Below are 17,391 nucleotides of genomic sequence, written 5' to 3' on the forward strand. Positions count from 1 at the left end.
CTTGTAGATTGCACTGCGTGTTCACAAATGCCTTATAAACACTTCTCTGATGAGAAAAATAAAAAAACTATCGCACAGATCGCAGACGAATGCAGATAATGCAGCCGGGCGCTAAGGACCGGAAGGCTAAATGAACAGTCGGGCGCTAAGGGCCAGAAAGGGTTAAGTACGGCCAGTATCCAGTAATCGGGAGATAGTGGGTTCGAGCCCCACTGTCGGCAGCCCTGAAGATGGTTTTCCGTGGTTTCCCATTTTCACACCAGGCAAATGCCAGGGCTGTACATTAATTAAGGCCACGGCCGCTTCCTTCCAGTTCCTAGACCTTTCCTATCCCATCGTCGCCATAAGACATATCTGTGTCGGTGCGACGTTAAGGAAAATAGCAAAAAAAGAAAAAAAAAAAGAAAAAAAAAAAAAAAGAAATGAAATGATATTGGAGAGTGTTGCTGGAATGAAAGATGACAAGGAAAACTGGAGTACTCGGAGAAAAACCTGTCCCGCCTCCGCTTTGTCCAGCACAAATCTCACATGGAGTGACCAGGATTTGAACCACGGAACCCAGCGGTGAGAGGCCGGTGCGCTGCCGCCTGAGCCATGTCCGCGCATGAAAGATAACAGACTTCCTCGAAAAATTCTGTATAGTGACATCAGTACAGGCAGGAGACCCCATGGTGGCCCTTTGAAGTGCTATATTTGCCGTGCTGAGTGGCTCAGACGGTTAGGGCGCTGGCCTTCTGACCCCAACTTGGCATGTTCGATCTTGGCTCAGTCTGATGGTATGTGAAGGTGCTCAGATACGTCAGCCTCGTGTTGGTGGATTTACTGGCACGTAAAAGAACTCCTGAGGGACTAAATTCCGGCATCGGTGTCTCCGAAAATCATAAAAGTAGTTAGTGGGCCGTAAAGCCAATAACATTATCATTGAATTGTCTTAAAGATCAGATTAATAAGACCTTCAGGAGTACTGACATTGATCCAAGTAATTGATACATCATTGCAGAAGACCACACTCGCTGGCGCACAACTACTGCATCTGCTGTTGCACAGTTTGAGCATGAACATCGTAGACAGCAACTTCAGAGATGTAAATACCGGGCATAACCACAACCTCCACCCACTATAAGGTGCAACCAATGCATTTGTATGCATTTAATGCTGGAATTGGTCTCCTTAACCATCTGCATCCCTGAATTAAAATATTGGAAGAATCACAGGAGAGGTATGAATACTGGGATACAAATATTAACCGCCACCGACTGTATCCAGACATTTTTACATGATAAGTTATTGATCTCTGTCTGTTTCTTATACATATATATGATTGAGAATGTCAGTTAATCAAAATTAATAGTATTACACTCTGGGCTGTTCAAAATTCCTTGTACTTGCAGCAAAGTATACATTGGCCAAACATGCTGATCCATTGGTACTTGTATCAAGGAACGCAAATGAAATATCCGTCTCAACCAGCCGGACAAGTTAGCAATTGCTGAGCACGCCCTATCAACGGGTCATGATGTCGTGTTCCAAGATGTTCGAGCTCTTATCCACACTAAACACTACAGGTCTAGGATTATATGAGAAGCTGTGGAAATACATAAAAATCCTAATAATTTCAACAGGGACACGGCTATCAGTTAAGTAAAACATGGATGCCAGCAATTAAGGATTTGTTGGTAGTTCTCTTCCCTGTCCTTTCACTATTGTTATTTCATTTTGGTGTTTTCCAAATTCGTACTCCCATCATCATTAGATGGTTCACCCTAGGCTGTGCTATGGGTCATACTTTCATAACCTGTATATTGTACATCTGTTACTGTTTCATTTCTGCTCCCCTCCACCTCCTGCCTACTAACACTCATTTTCCTCGTTTTTTCTTCTTTTCTTCTGCTACACGCTTTTATTTCCATTTTCAGCTCTATTCTATCCTATTACAATATTTCAAAATTAAGAGTGTTCCTCCTATTCAATACAAAGATATTTATTAATGTGAAAGAATCACATATCGTTCAAATGAGGTACTAGTTTCGGCACCAGATATGTGCCATCATCAGCCACAAAATCAAATCGGGCCAACACAATAAAACCCTAAAACAACTTTATATACACTATAACATCTGCATGGATGAATATGAAATATAACTTTAAAACAACTTTAAAAACACACTATAACATTTGCACAGATGAATATAAAATAAAATATGGTAGATGAAGTTGCATTCCATTTTAAAACCCGTTAAAATGATGACTCCGTTGTTATACACCCATGGTGGTTTGTCCAGCTTATATATAACTTTAGTTTTCTAAAACTGTTAAATTATGCTGCGAGATTTATTGTCATATGAAGTTGACACTATGTGTGTTCTGTAGTTTGGTTCCGGAAAATAAACGTAAACATGAACTTGGTAAGATCCAAAGAATTAATTCCCACTTCAATATGAGTTGAGGAACCTGGGGAAGAAATTAGAAGTCGAATTAGGCAAAAGATCGGAAGGAAAGATCAAAAAGAAAAGTCTACAAAAACCCAGAGAATACTAGAAACGAACTTACCTTGAGCAGCCTGAGTGATCGGCGGACAGAGCTGGACTGATGGATGCAATTATAAGGTTAAGGGGCGAGGCGTAAGGGAGGAGAGGGGAGGGGTAGAGGTGGAGCAACTGTCACGGAGCTAAGGTGGAGCGGAAGGATGTGGTAGTGGGGGTAAATTAGTCATTCGTTGTGCCTTACTTTATTTTTTCACTTCATTTCATTTTTATTTATTATTTCTTCTACCACATTCATACCTGTTTCATCTGATGTTGTTTCTGTTTTGAACAAGAAATATCTTAATTGGAGTTTGGAAGGCTAGTACACAGTGGGCCATCTAATGACGAACGTAAGTACCGTTTACTACAGATCAGGGATGGCAAACCTTTACTGACTAGCATTGTCAATTAAGATCTTATATATTATGTTTTACTGTCTAGTGTGCCATTGGTTATTTTCTTTTAAAATATTCATGCAACCCCTCATTTGTCTTCAGTTAGGTATTAGATTGCATAACTTATAAATCCATTCAACTTAATTTTTCATGATTTTATTTTGTAAACATCATTGAAAATTTCATTTAAAATTAACTTAATAAAATATGTAAAAAATACCTTTTTTTTTTTCAATTTCCTTTACGTCGCACCGACACAGATAGGTCTTATGGTGACAGTGGGATAGGAAAGAGCTAGGAATGGGAAGGAAGCAGCCATGGCCTTAATTAATTACAGCCCCAGCATTTGCCTGTGTGAAAATGGGAAACGAGGGAAAACTATCTTCAGGGCTGCCGACAGTGGGGTTCGAACCCACTATCCCCCAGATGCAAGCTCACAGCTGCGTGCCCCTAACCATACGGCCAACTCGTCCGGTTGTAAAAAAATCTGGAAATAGAATTAATTGATACATACTTCTTTATTAAAGTGTAATGTTAAAGTATGCAATGTGGCTAGATTTTCTACCTATTTATTTCATGTTAAAAACATTAAAATATGATAGTATGTGGTCTGACGTGTCGCAGAAGTCATGTTCACGTGTTATAGGTTCGCCATCCCTACTATAGACCAATGGTAAAGCATTCTTAAATTCAAACCTTTATTATTAGAGAAGTCTTCCTCGTGAACAGACAAGATTTTCCTCTGAAGATGCTGAGCAATGTTCTCTGCGAAACATAAAGAGTTTCACCTTGTTTTCTTGACACAACAAAAGCCCAGAAGCTTATTATATCATTTGTACTGAATTCTCAGTGGGTTCAGTTGAATTGCCACATTTTTCCTAGACGCTGATGTGACACTGCTGCAAGCAGGGAAGATGTTATGTCTTCACTAACTAGAAATACTCTCCTAGGCTTTCACAGTCAAAAGTTACATGAGCCCACTGTTACACTGGATTTCTGAACACTATCATGCTGTCTGATATTTGTCCATGTCACTGCTCCATTACTCTATATCATGGTGTTTCTGTGTTTTGTTTAGAATGTTTCTACTCCAGAATACTGAATTCGTGTTATATTTTCAGATGAGGAAATAGTAGTTTCCACTACAAGAGTAGAAACAATACCCGGAGATGTTGCGATTGCCGTTCATCCTGGCGATGACAGGTATAAGAAGTGGCATGGAGCCAGAGTGTGGCACCCATTTAGAGAGGAGTCAATACCTGTCATATGTGACGAGTTTGTAGACCCTACTTTTGGAACAGGTAAATTGAGTTTACTTAAAACTTTTTACTCAGTAGTTTCCAACTAGCAGCCTGCGAGGTCACATTTTGCAGCCCCCAAATGCTTTTTGAAAATTAAAAAAAAAAAAGGAATATGAAGAAAATTTACGAAAAATATTTCATAGCTCGTTCAAAATTTTTAAATAAATTTTCATACTCATTACAGACTCAAGTGAGAGCTAATTCATTCCTGAATATTATTTCCTGTTTTTAACTATTCACTTGATATAAAGAGAGTATATTTGGTCGATTATTAAAATATAACTTAAAAGCTTTTCAGTGAAATATAAATATTGTACTACAACACACCTGTAAGAAAAACCCCACATGTTTAAACAAGGGATGAGGATACACACTATTAAACAAAGAACGACATGCTTCATTCTAAAAGAACATGATCAGATTCTGTCTAGTCACACTCAAATATTTAGAAGTAATATTTATGGTTATCTCTGTTTAATACTTAGGAACTTCAATTCTAGGACTTATCTGAATAATGTCCTATTTTGTCTCCACGCCAGCATTTTTTTTTGCTAGTGGCTTTACGTCGCACTGACAGAGATAGATCTTATAGTATGGGATAGGAAAGGCCTAGGAGTTGGAAGGAAGCAGCCCTGGCCTTAATTAAGGTTCAGCCCCAGCATTTGCCTGGTGTGAAAATGGGAAACCACAGAAAACCATCTTCAGGGCTGCTGACAGTGGGATTCAAACCCACTATCTCCCGGATGTAACATGTAATGCAAGTTCACAGCCACGCACCTGTAACTGCACGGCCAACTCGCCCAGTACTCCAGCAACTGTGAGGTGTTTGGATAACCGTTGCTCTGTCGTTGGCATGGGTCCAATAGTTGTAGTCCGTTGACATACTTTTGCCATCTGATGTCCTCCTTGCTCTGCCATTCACACTGTTTTTTATTTTTGTTATTATTATTATTATTATTATTATTATTATTATTATTATTATTATCATTATTATTATTTCCTCGTATTTCAGTTCTTTATGTAAACTATGCAAGGGTTCTTAATGAGCATCTAATTTACATTTACGTGAATGGCATTTGAAGAGAAAAAAGAAGAACCATTATGAACTGAAAGCTGGACAGTTTGTAGTAATCTGATTGAAATGAACATCCACAACCTGTTTCCAGTCTCAATCACGCCAGGAATTAATTAATGAAGCCCCCATCTAGCGGCAAGGATAGGAACTGTGCCAGCTGCTGAAGCCAGTCACACTCCTCTGGGGCAGTGATTAATGGCTGACAGATAAAACGAAAGGATATTGGAGTGTGTTGCTGGAATGAAAGATGATAGGGAAAACCGGAGAACCCAGAGAAAAACTTGTTCCGTCTCTGCTTTGTCCAGCACAAAGTGTTCAGGAGTTGAACACCATGGAACCCTACAGTGAGAGGCCGGTGCTCTGCCACCTGAGCCACGGAGACTCTACAGAAATCTGGTTATATGTATAAATGCATTTGGTGCCTCTGTGTGTACATGTAGACACAGGTCAATACAGGGTGTGCCCTCCCCGATATCTAGTACCTTGCTGGATCCTGCTCGCTGCACTTCATGGGTCAGTTTGTACACAATTTGAGGGTGGCAGAGAGGAGTTGTGCATGTCCCAGTCATATTCAGCGGGGACCTGACGAGCCACTGTGAAGGCATAATGTCTTCGAGGGCTTCCGTGGTCATGCCTGCAGTGTAAGGGAGGGGGATTGTCCTTCTGAAACTCTCCATTGATAGCTTTCCGTGCCAGGAATCTTCAAGGAGATATTCGGCTTACCTGGTGCAGCCCTTTCTATTTGTCCTGTACATCTGGGTGTGAGAATGATCCTGTGGTATGTCCAAGGCTTAACGTCTCCATCCGACGGATTAATCACCATCAACAGCGTTATGTGCCCTTACTCCACATGAACATTGCAGAGAGGTTTAGAATTGAATCCAGGATTTTGGCATGCAATCTACTGATTAGATACTGTATACCACCACTTCTTTTACCGTGCCAGCGAACGTACTGATAGTGACATTTTTTCCTACCATCAATACTTGAACTGGCTCACCATGTTCTCATACTATATAGACTCAAAGTCTTAATAATGATGGCCATCAGACAGGCTATATCCTGCTAGGACCCATCGGTGAGGCATGTTTTGCAAGCAAACCCTACACACATCACTGCACCTCATGGACTACACGTCAACTAAGTTTTGCATAAATGACATGGTTTGTCCTTCACCCATAGGCGGGGCAGACCACATGAACAATCTGATTGGCCTAAAGCTGGCACCATTGCATATCTCCAATATAAGCACTAATGATGCAGTCCTTCCTAGTTGGAAATTCCTTTCTTCCTAGTGTATATAATTTATTTTAGATCTGTTTCCAACTTGAAACAAGAGATAAATACCTTATTGTGTTATGACTATAGATTTAACTTTGATTAAATAGTCGGTGGTCAGAATTTATCCTATTAAAAATAGCTCCTTGGATCACTGACAATGAAGAATCTACAGTAGTGTGTACAGGCATCACATTTCTTCTTGTTTGTTTGTTTGTTTGTTTGTTTCATGGAAGTAGTGTGCAGAAGAGAGGAAATTCTTTTCAGTATTGAACAGTATCAGCACTTTATCCTTCTCTGTAGATCCTTGTTCTTCTCGTGATTGTTGTGATGTTCCGCACTTGATTCATTTTAACCTGTGATCAGCAATCCTGAAGATCATGCACCAACCCTATAATCTGCCTGCAATTACTGCGATTCTGTGCTGCTTGGGTCCGGATTGTCGAAGATCTGTCAGCAGTTCGTTTGAGTCTACCAAGTGGTCAGGTTCATGCAGATCTTTCTAGGAAGACTGTTTTGGTCCATATATGTGGTCGGAGTCTGCCTCCATGGTGTAGTGGTTAGCATTATTAGCTGTCACCGCACGAGGCCCGGGTTTTATTCCCAGCTCTGCCACAAAATTTGAAAAGTGGTACGAGGGCTGGAACGGGGCCACTCAGCCTTGGGAGGTAAACTGAGTAGAGGGGGGTTCGATTTCCACCTCAGCCATCCTCGAAGTGGTTTTCTGTGGTTTCCCACTTCTCCTCCAGGCAAATGCTGGGATGGTACCTAACTTAAGGCCGTGGCCTTTTCCTTCCCTCTTCCTTCTCGATCCCTTCCAATCTTCCCATCCCCAATACAAGGCCGCTCTTCAGCGTAACAGGTGAGGCCGCCTAGGCGAGGTACTGGTCCTCTTTCCCATTTATACCCCCTCCCCCAACCCAAAGTCTCACGCTCCAGGACACTGTGACTTTGAGGCAGTAGAGGTGAGTCCGAGGGGAAAATCAACCCTGGACGGTAAACAGATAAAGAAGAAAAAAATGTGGTTAGACCTATTGGGTGTTGCAGCCGTCTAGCTTTCATTCTTTGTACAGTATTGGGTTAGGTCAACAAGTCATAGTTCTTGTCGTAGTTAGTATCTCACTCCACATAGCAAAACAGGAACTACTATGGGATTGTACAATTTGAGTTTGATCTTGGTCGATACTGCTTGATGTCATGATCTACCCAAGGTGGTGTTTGAATTTTCCGATGTTGGTTAGTAAAATTGGTGAGATGGTTTTGGATTCTGTGATGGTTTTTCCAAAATTAATATGAATTTCATAAATCTTTTAGGTGCTGTTAAAATCACTCCTGCTCACAGTTCTATAGATTACGAAGTTGCCAAGCGGCACAATCTTTCAATGATTTCTGTTATTTCGGAGGACGGGATGCTGAATGATTACGCTAAACCGTACTCTGTAAGTATTAGTTTCTCAAGTAGTGCTCATTATGTGCTGTGGGGTTTTATTTTGGTTGACCGTTTGTGTGTTCTAGGGAATGAAGAGGTTTGATGCAAGGCGAGTCATCACCGAAGACCTAAAGAGGCGTAACCTGTTCCGAGGACAAAAGGAACACATCACGATTGTCCCGGTTTGTAGCAGGTCTGGTGATGCTGTGGAATACTTGCTCAAGTCTCAGTGGTAAGTATATTTTATGAAGCAGTCACTATCATAAGTATCCCTAGTTGATAAACTTACTGTAAGCTAAAGTATGTGTATTCATAAATAAGTATCAAATCATGTATAGAGAGACACCTATATATTGAAGTAAGAGTTTTGTCTGTACATTGCTCAGAATTGAAAAAGAATGGTATTTCTGTATCAGTCGTGTCCACAGTAACAAGGAAATGCACTTTTTAACTTTCCATAATGTCTGTATGTATGTATGTATGTATGTATGTATGTATGTATGTATGCGCATCATGAGAAAATGGCTGAAGAGAATTTAGTGAAAATCTGTATGTGAAGTCGGGGAATAAATCACTACAATCTAGGCTATAAATCACGCTGAGAGAAATGGTGGTTTAGAGTAGGCCTAAAATTTAATTCTGAAGTATTTATGTTATTAATGATCTTATTGATAAATACTACATAATAAAAGATAGAAAAGAGTAAATCTCTTGTTATGACTAGAGGGGAGAAAGAAGGAAAAAGTCAGATTAGATTTGCAGACAAGCCCCTAGAAGTAGTGGAAACGTTCCAATACCTGGCGAGTGAATTAATGGAGAATGCTCAACTGGATGCTGAGATTAGTAAGAGGATTCAAGCTGGAAGTTGTTTCTATCATAGTGTAAGAAACATGTTATGGGATAAAGATGTGCCAGTGGAAGCAAAGGAAACTATGTACAAGATGTATTACGTACCCATAACAACTTACGGAGCAGAAACTTGTACAATGACAAAGAAGGATGAGAGTTGAATACTGGCAGCCGAAATGAAGTTTTTGAGGAGTATGATACAGAAGAGTAAAAGAGACAAAAGAAAGGAATGAGAAAATCTGGGAAGAAATGGAAATGGAAAAAGTGAATGATAGAATAGAGAAGAGCCGACTAAGATGGTTTGGGCACATAAAGCGAATGAGTGATGAAAGAATGCCACAAAAGGTGATTGAAATGCAAATGCAAGGAAGGAGAGGCCGTGGACGATCACGATTGAGATGGAAGGATACAATCCAACGCAGTTTTATAGAAAGAAACCTGGACTGGGACACAGTGTTGGAGGAGGAGTGGTGGAAAGACCAAAGAAAGTGGAGAGGAGCCATATTTGCCCATACCCAGCTACAGCTGGATAAAGGGAAATGATGATGATGATGATGATGATGATGATGATGATGATGATGATGATGATGATGAACAAAAGATATATAGTATTAAATTTCTGATCATTTGTGTACCGTGAAACCTCATTAGTACGTTTCTGCAGGGGACGACGAAAAAATCGTGTTACATAAAATCAGCTTCATGGTCCGTATCGCACTTCAATAGATTCACAATTAAGTATTTATTTATTTTCCACCTAGTCGATACAATGATTGCTTAAGGCAATTTTTAATGGTCAAAAGTGGTACATGTTTCGTATATTATCAACATCTTCAGCCACATAACACTGTTTAGATGAAAAATATATAAAATTGACACTTCCTCTAAAGCATTACTTTGTCAATTTTATATATTTTTCATCTAAACAGTGTTATGTGGCTGAAGATGTTGATAATATACGAAACATGTACCACTTTTGACCATTAAAAATTGCCTTAAGCAATCATTGTATCGACTAGGTGGAAAATAAATAAATACTTAATTGTGAAAATCGTGTTAAGCGGGAAAACGTACTATCGAATATCCCATTAAAACTATCCAACAGGGAGATGGTATCACTTTACACATTAGTACATTTTACATATTGTGTGTGGGTGTGTGGGTGGGTGGATGGGTTTTTTTTCCAAAATATAAAGGAGAGCACTAAAAAGTGTGTAAAAGTCGAGGGAATAAATATCAAGCCGCAGAAAGGAAGTTCCTACGAACTATGGTACAGAAGACAAAAAGGGACAGGGTAAGGAATGAAAGAATAAGGTAGCAAGCTGGTGTGTACCCATCCCTGAATGAAAAAGTGACAAGGGCCCGTTTGAAATGGTTTGGCCATGTCAAACGAATGGACCATGGAAGGACAGCAAAACAATGGCTACACACAGTCGTGGCCGGAAAACGACCGGTAGGAAGACCTAGGAAGAGGTGGCTGGACCAAGTGAAAGAGGACATAGGAACAAGAGGAATCAGCTGGGATGTCGTCTTGAGAGAAGAGTGGTACATGGACAGACAGAAGTGGAGAGTGCTCGTAAACCACACCCGGGCAACTGGAGTGGAAAACTGATGATGATGATGATGATGAATTCTCTACTAGAGCCTGTTAAAGTAACAAGAGACTATTAAAAGATGTGAAAAACTCGGAAAAACAGATACAAAATTCTTTTGCCCTTCGGCTCATAGAAGTAGCTACAGTACCTACATATTATAGCAGATCACTTTCTTCCTAAAACAATTGTATAATGAATTGTTAGTTGAAGCCTTAGGTTTCTGACCAATGGGTAATTAAACACTCTTTTCTAGTCACTTTGTTCGAGCATGAATTTCTCGCGAGGTTATACTCGTCAACTCGCCATTCGCAATTAAGCACCTCCGGCCGCCATCTTGAACACGAAACTTCGGCATTGGTTTGGACAGACTCGCAGGTGGATAAACGTGCCAACTGTCAACTAGCAGTTTGTATTTTTGTATGAATGGTACACTGCTTTACCTTCAATTTATTGTGTTGAGTGGTAAAAAGAAGTGAAGTGATTATTTGTCGCATGACAGCCTACTTACGGACTAATAGGATAATCGTGAGAAGTTCAGTAGCGCGGTATATACGGTATCTGTCTTGTGATAGCCTAGCTATGGATAAGGAAAGGGTTGTGAAACTAATGAAACTAATGAAGAAATAATTAAAATCCTTCAAGAAGTAGATAGGAATCCACATCTTAAGCACGTAGAGTTGGCGCGAATGTTAAAACTAGCACCTTCTACTTTGAACACTATTGTGGGCAACTGAGACAAAATTGAAAATGCGTATAAGCAAACTAGAAACAGAACAAGAAAACAAGTGCGCGAAGGAAAGTTTCCAAAGTTGGAAAAAATGATTTTGAATAAATAAATTTCTAACTTCTGATTGGAATGCGAAATAGGCTACAAGCACAATCTAGCGCACTAGGTTATTCAACAATCTCACTGGCAACAGAGACCTTTCCATAGAACAAAGAACATAGAACAAAAAATAAACCACTTTTTCCTTTGAGAAAATTAAATGATCATAGCTATGTGACTTCGTCATGACCATTCACCAATGGCTGCACGGTTGCTAGAGTTACACTTCCGTTACACATTTTGTGGCAGTAACTTCTGTGACGCATAATTTGAGATGACTCCCAGCCATAAACCATGTATGTCAACAGGACAATTTAATACAAAGAAAGCGTGAAAACTGAATTCATGTACAGATAAGAAAGGGTTTCCACCTTATCAATACTGTTTATTGTAAGAATTAGCTTAGTATTGATAAGGTGGAAAACCTTTCTTATCTGTATATGTATATTCTGTCAATACGGAAATGAAACTTATAAATCAAGAAAACTAAATTCAGCGTTCCTAGTCACAGTGGAATCTATTACTGTGCTTTAACTTAGCACTGTCCTGTCTTGTTCTAGTGTAAAATCTTTGCTGCCAATCAATGACGCAAAACTCAACTTTACCTAAGCTAATACCTTGCCCCTTGAAGGTGCAATATACCCGGTGCTCCGCAATTCAAGGTAATTTCCTCTTAGGGCGCAACTTGCTCCAACCGACCCATGGTAAGGGCTCTTATCTCTGTTGGAAATTACATTCCGTACATAAGGAATGACAAAGAACATTTTCAGGTCTGGGGAATATATGATCGTACTAAGCGGTAAAGGTGAAAAATCGTGACATGTTAAGTGAGGGATTTTTACAGATTTAATACAATGGACGTCGGGACTTCAGATTTACAACTACTAAGCGGGAAAATGTGTTAACCCATATGCACCCACCTGCCCTTTGCTCTGACATTGCTAGGAATCCGCCGACTTTTTAGTATGCAACCTGGGTGTTGCAAGCTTTCGGTTAAAACAGTATAGTGGGTGATCGACTGCGCGTATTATCACAGGACCTGTTTTATGTTATTGAGAAATTCCACACTATTGCTCATGACACAAAAAACAGAACAATACAAAAATATAACACATAAAAAAATCCCTTTGAAATCTTAAATTTTTCATTATCTCAGCTCTGAAGTTCTTTAGTGTGTGTTATAGCCTTAATTATACGACATGAGCCTAACATTTGCTTGATTTTGAAATAAGGAAATAATAGGAAACCAATAAAATATGAGGCTAACATTTGCCTGATTTGGAAATAAGGAACTAATGGGAAACAAATCACGAGTAACGAATTATGAGATTCGAACCTACATCCCAAATATGAACTTACAGCCACGTGTCTCACTCAGTGTATGATGATGATGATGATGATGATGATGATGATTATTATTATTATTATTATTATTATTATTATTATTATTATTATTATTATTATTATTATTATTATTATTATTATTATTATTATTATTATTATTCAGCCTGAGGATCAGTGGTATAGTGTTCACATCCAGGTACCAAGATCATAGGTTCAAATCCGACAGTCGAAATCTGATCTTGAGGGGCGGGGAAAAGTTCATTCGGCATTCCATGTCATACGAAATTACTACGCAAAAGATCTCTGGTGATATATTTTGCTATTACTGAGCATTTCGTGCGAGCAAGCAACTTCCTTCTCAGCCATCTTGTCAACAACAGAATACAGATTTCTCGATCAATATTTTAATCAATTCTCTTTGCCAAAGAAGCATACCAGAGCACTCTGGTGACACTTTGTGACACCAAGAACAGATTTAAATTAGAAATGTTTCCGGAAAAAGCCAACAGATGTCACAAATGTCTCCAATATGCGACCTTGCATCCTGGCGTACCAGTCCGCTTGTGGAGTCCTGGCCCAGCCACTCGAGCGTGTACCAGTCCGCTTACGGATGCATAGGGGTTAATGAGGAACGTACTAACGAGGTTTCACTGTATATATTTCATGAATTTAGATTTTTGTTGCCAAGTCTATATCAGCGGCAAATCACCAGAAAATGGGTAAGCAGAATTTAATGAAAATTGGTATGTAAAGTTGGGGAATAAGGAACTACAGTCTACGCTATAAATAATTTTATTCACCCTGGTTGAAAATGTAGTTTAGGGGAAGGAGCTCAAAATTTAAGTTTTAATTACAGTAGAAGTCTGTTATAGCGAGTACGGCATATAACGAGAACTTCGATATAACGATACTATTTTGCTGTCCCTTCAAAATTCCTATATTAAACTGTGTATTAACCTTTGGTTACAGCGAGAGCCCTATCTCTGACACATCCGTTATTACGAGTGATTAAGCGCGCGCGATTTTTCCATTACCGGTATTTATGCACCCCAGCTATTATGTTACATGTGATCGATTACCTTCGGTATCGTTTCCTCGCTATTTCCACTAGCGAGTTCTCTCGTCGACATTCGAAGCCGATGTCGGAATCGATTAGTAATACCCGTCGACTGCTGTTCCGTAACGAAAATTCAAAATGCAAGAGGATGCATTTCGTAATAAATGCATAAATAACGTGTGTTATAACAGTTGTCAACTCATTAAAAATAAAGGCTGACTAAGCGATCGCTTAATTTTAATGGAAAATACTGCAATTAAGTAAGAATAGGATAGGCCTACACCTCGAGATATAGCAGAGCGCATAATTGATTTGAGAGATTAGTTTATATTTTCTCGCTTCTGGTTAAACTATGGAAAGGCTGTTATCCTGTCAATTTATAGCGAGAAGATTATAATTTCTCTACTGGCGCTTGAAGTGTGTTTTCATCATACGTATAGCACGGTTAAGTTAGGATAGGTGATGCTGTTTGAATAAGAAAACTGAAACGTTTGCCAAAAAATGCGATCGATCATCTTCGGTATCGTATAGTTTTCTCACTATGTGCATTTGCGGGCTCTCTCGTAGACATTCGAAGGCGATGTTGGAGTCGATTAGTAATACCCGTCAACTGGTGTTCTCTAAAGAAAATTTGAAGTGAAAGTGGATAACACGATTTCGTAATAAATGCGTAAATAACGTGGCCGATAGCAGTTGTCAACTTGTTAAAAATAAAGGCTGAAGTAAACGATTGCTTAATTTTAATGTTATATACGGTACTGAAATTAAGTAAGAATGTGATACACCTCATGGCAGAGTACATCGCTGATTTCAGAGGATAGTTCATATTTTCTCGCGTCTAGTTAAATTTCGGAAAGGCTATTCACATGTAAATTTCTCTAGATGCGTTTCAAATATGTTTACATGATACATATGCGGTTAGGTTAGGTGACGCCGTTTGAAGAAAAAACTGAAATGTTTGCCACATAAGCCTCTGGAGTGATACTGTATTTCTCTGAATCCAAAACGACAGGTTTTTTTTTCCCCTCAGAAGCTAATGCAAGGGTTATCTTGCATTCACGGCCTGACAGTAACAAATACCACTGGCAACTATCGCGGTAACCACGCTGCTTCGTTTCAACCCTGCATGCGCACGCACACAAAAAAACTCGTTGAGAATAAATGACCGCTTCTTTATTATACATCGCTAGCTGCGACAACCGGTTGTACAATGCCTGTGTGTAATGTCACTGGATCTCGGGAAACACCTAGTGAAGAGGAAATTACGGTCTATTAGCCTCTACAAAAATGTTTCTCAAATCTGCAGAATGGCATCAAAACGTGCGTGCCTTCGAATTCTTAGAAAGGCCACGGCTACTCAGTGCCAGAGTTATAACACTCCTACTGTACCCGACGCTTAGTAAAATTAAGTTTTATAGACAGCAGGAACATTTTTGAGATGGATAGTCGTATTGTAAAGATACGTGGAGCAGGTATTGCCGGCAAATTATCAACGGGTTCTCGTCGATATTATGATGCCAATTTTAATTTAATGGCTATTAACACTCGGAAATGTAGAATAATTTTGTAGCCGCAAGAAAATACGGTATAGGACTAACTAAAGCCAATATTTGACGTCAGCGTGAACACAAAGATAGCTAAAAAATGCGTACTGTACAAAAAATGCATTCAGTGGACTGCAATAAGGACACTTTAAAGAAGTCGAAGATGAAATTGTGAGGTATGTGCACAAAAAGCTCTAAGGCAGAATGGCCAATACCGTGGTGCAATAAACTCGTTCGTTGACCTTCAACGTCCGCGATTAGGCCTATACATCGCCAGCCACTGAAGTGAGACGTGGTAGCTGGTTATATCTGACGCTGGGTAAAAGTAACAGTTTTATAGACAGCAAGAATATTTTCCTGATGGATCATCGTATTGTAGAGACGCATGGAATAGGTATTGCCGGCAAATTTTCAATGGGTTCTCTTCAGTATTATGATGCCAATTTTAAGTTAGTGGTCATTAAACCCGCGGAAATAAAGAATAATTGTACAGCCGCAAAACAAACACGGCATAACGAAAGCCAATGTTCAGCGTCTAAAAATGCGTACTGTACAACAAAGGCATTCATATGATTTTACAAAGCATTTTTGAGCCTGATTTAAAAATTTTAAAGGAAAAAGTGGGGTCTGTCTTGAATTCTGAGAAATACGGTACTATAATTTTTTCAGAATGAAATTAAATACACATCCACGAAAAATAAGAAACAAGTAATCCATAGTGTGGATATCATCCCCGGAAACGCAAGTTTTGAACAAACTGATAACTGTTTCACACCGATTTTAATGTGTATGCGGGTTTTTCCGACTTTCATACAAAAATCGGTTATAACGACAATCCGCCATAGCGAGTAAATTTTTCGCGTTATGAATTCTTGCTATAACGGACTTTCACGGTACTTATGTTAATGGTGCTGGTGAAAAGTACCACATGAAAAAGTTATAGAGAATACAATTTCTGATCATTTATGTGTTATTCAGTTTTGCTGGAAAAATATCTAATTCCCTCCATGGGAATTCAGAATTTCCATATGATAAGATTGGTCGTGACAGTGATTATTCTTTTCAGAGGAAGTACAACTAGGCAGCCATCCTCTGTATAACACTAATCAGAGAGAGTAAATGGAAGGGGTCCATTACTTCGAAGAATGTAGATGTCAGCCTAAGATGATAAGGGCCACGAAGGGTATGAAAATGAAAGACTCCCTAGGCCTACATACGTAATACTGTCAGGGTCAAAAATGGACAAGAGTTGACCAAGGGAGGTCGGTTTAGGATAGATAAAAGTGAGGAGTGTGGCACAAGTAAGTGGAACTGATGCCAGGATTCAGCTAAGGGCCCCGTGTTTGCCAACTTACCCTCCTAAGTTCAGAGCCACATTAAGTCGCCTCTCGCAACAAGCAGGAGGTACCGTGGGTGTTATTTTACCACCCTCACCCACAGCGCGACGACTATAATGAGAGAAGTCATGAATTTACATGAATTTAGAATTTTGTTGCTTAGTCCATATCAGCACAGAGCAATGCTTATATGGAAATATTGTTGAATAATGTTAACTGGCGACGGATTTTGTCACGATTATCTTACGGTGTGAAAACGCGTGGTCATCGGTCCTTATCGAGAAGAGAAATTGTGAAGATGATTATAAAAATGAGAAAAAAGCATGAAAAAACGATCACTTGAATATTAAGACAAGAGGGAGTCATGTAAGAAAGGAGGACTCACTTTACATAAGATGCCCTAATATTGCAGAGTCGGGAAGAACTAAATGTAAAGGCCTACAGTGTAGAAAGCTCATGAAATTGATCAACAAAAACATTACATGACCATTGTTTGTTGTGATGTGCTTTGTGTCTTCTACTGCCACTCATCTCTGATAGATGGTATTACTGCTGTGTACTGAGTATAACAGCCTGCCTGAATATTGGTGGGTAGTAGCTGGGGACTTAGATATTATATCTCCCTCTTCTTAAGCATGCCATTCTTCTGGTTCATACATTTTCTGATCCTGCTGGTATCTAACACACACTGGTTCATCATAGCATTCCAGCTTCCAATTCCTACTCTGAGGAGCTGATTGGAATGAGCAGTATTAAGATACTGAAAAGAGTTTAAACTGTATTAGATAAATCCATGCAAATGAGCATTTAACGGAATAATGGCAGAGGTGTGTTCA

The 17,391-nt window shown here is 39.4% G+C and overlaps 1 protein-coding gene across 2 annotated transcripts in view; it reads left to right on the top strand.

Annotated features, from left to right (window-relative positions):
• Nucleotides 1-17,391, top strand: part of LOC136873861 (valine--tRNA ligase) — a 292,221-nt gene that overhangs the window by 42,894 nt on the left and 231,936 nt on the right. For both annotated transcript variants that reach the window (XR_010860187.2, XM_067147153.2), the window contains exons 5-7: nt 4,042-4,221; nt 7,889-8,013; nt 8,090-8,235. Coding sequence is in view for 1 of the 2 variants with exons in the window: in XM_067147153.2 (XP_067003254.2) it covers nt 4,042-4,221; nt 7,889-8,013; nt 8,090-8,235 (451 nt within the window). In the remaining variant the exon portion in view is untranslated. The remainder of the gene's footprint in view (nt 1-4,041; nt 4,222-7,888; nt 8,014-8,089; nt 8,236-17,391) is intronic.

Source organism: Anabrus simplex, chromosome 5, assembly GCF_040414725.1.
Source record: "Anabrus simplex isolate iqAnaSimp1 chromosome 5, ASM4041472v1, whole genome shotgun sequence".
Classification (NCBI taxonomy): domain Eukaryota; kingdom Metazoa; phylum Arthropoda; class Insecta; order Orthoptera; family Tettigoniidae; genus Anabrus; species Anabrus simplex.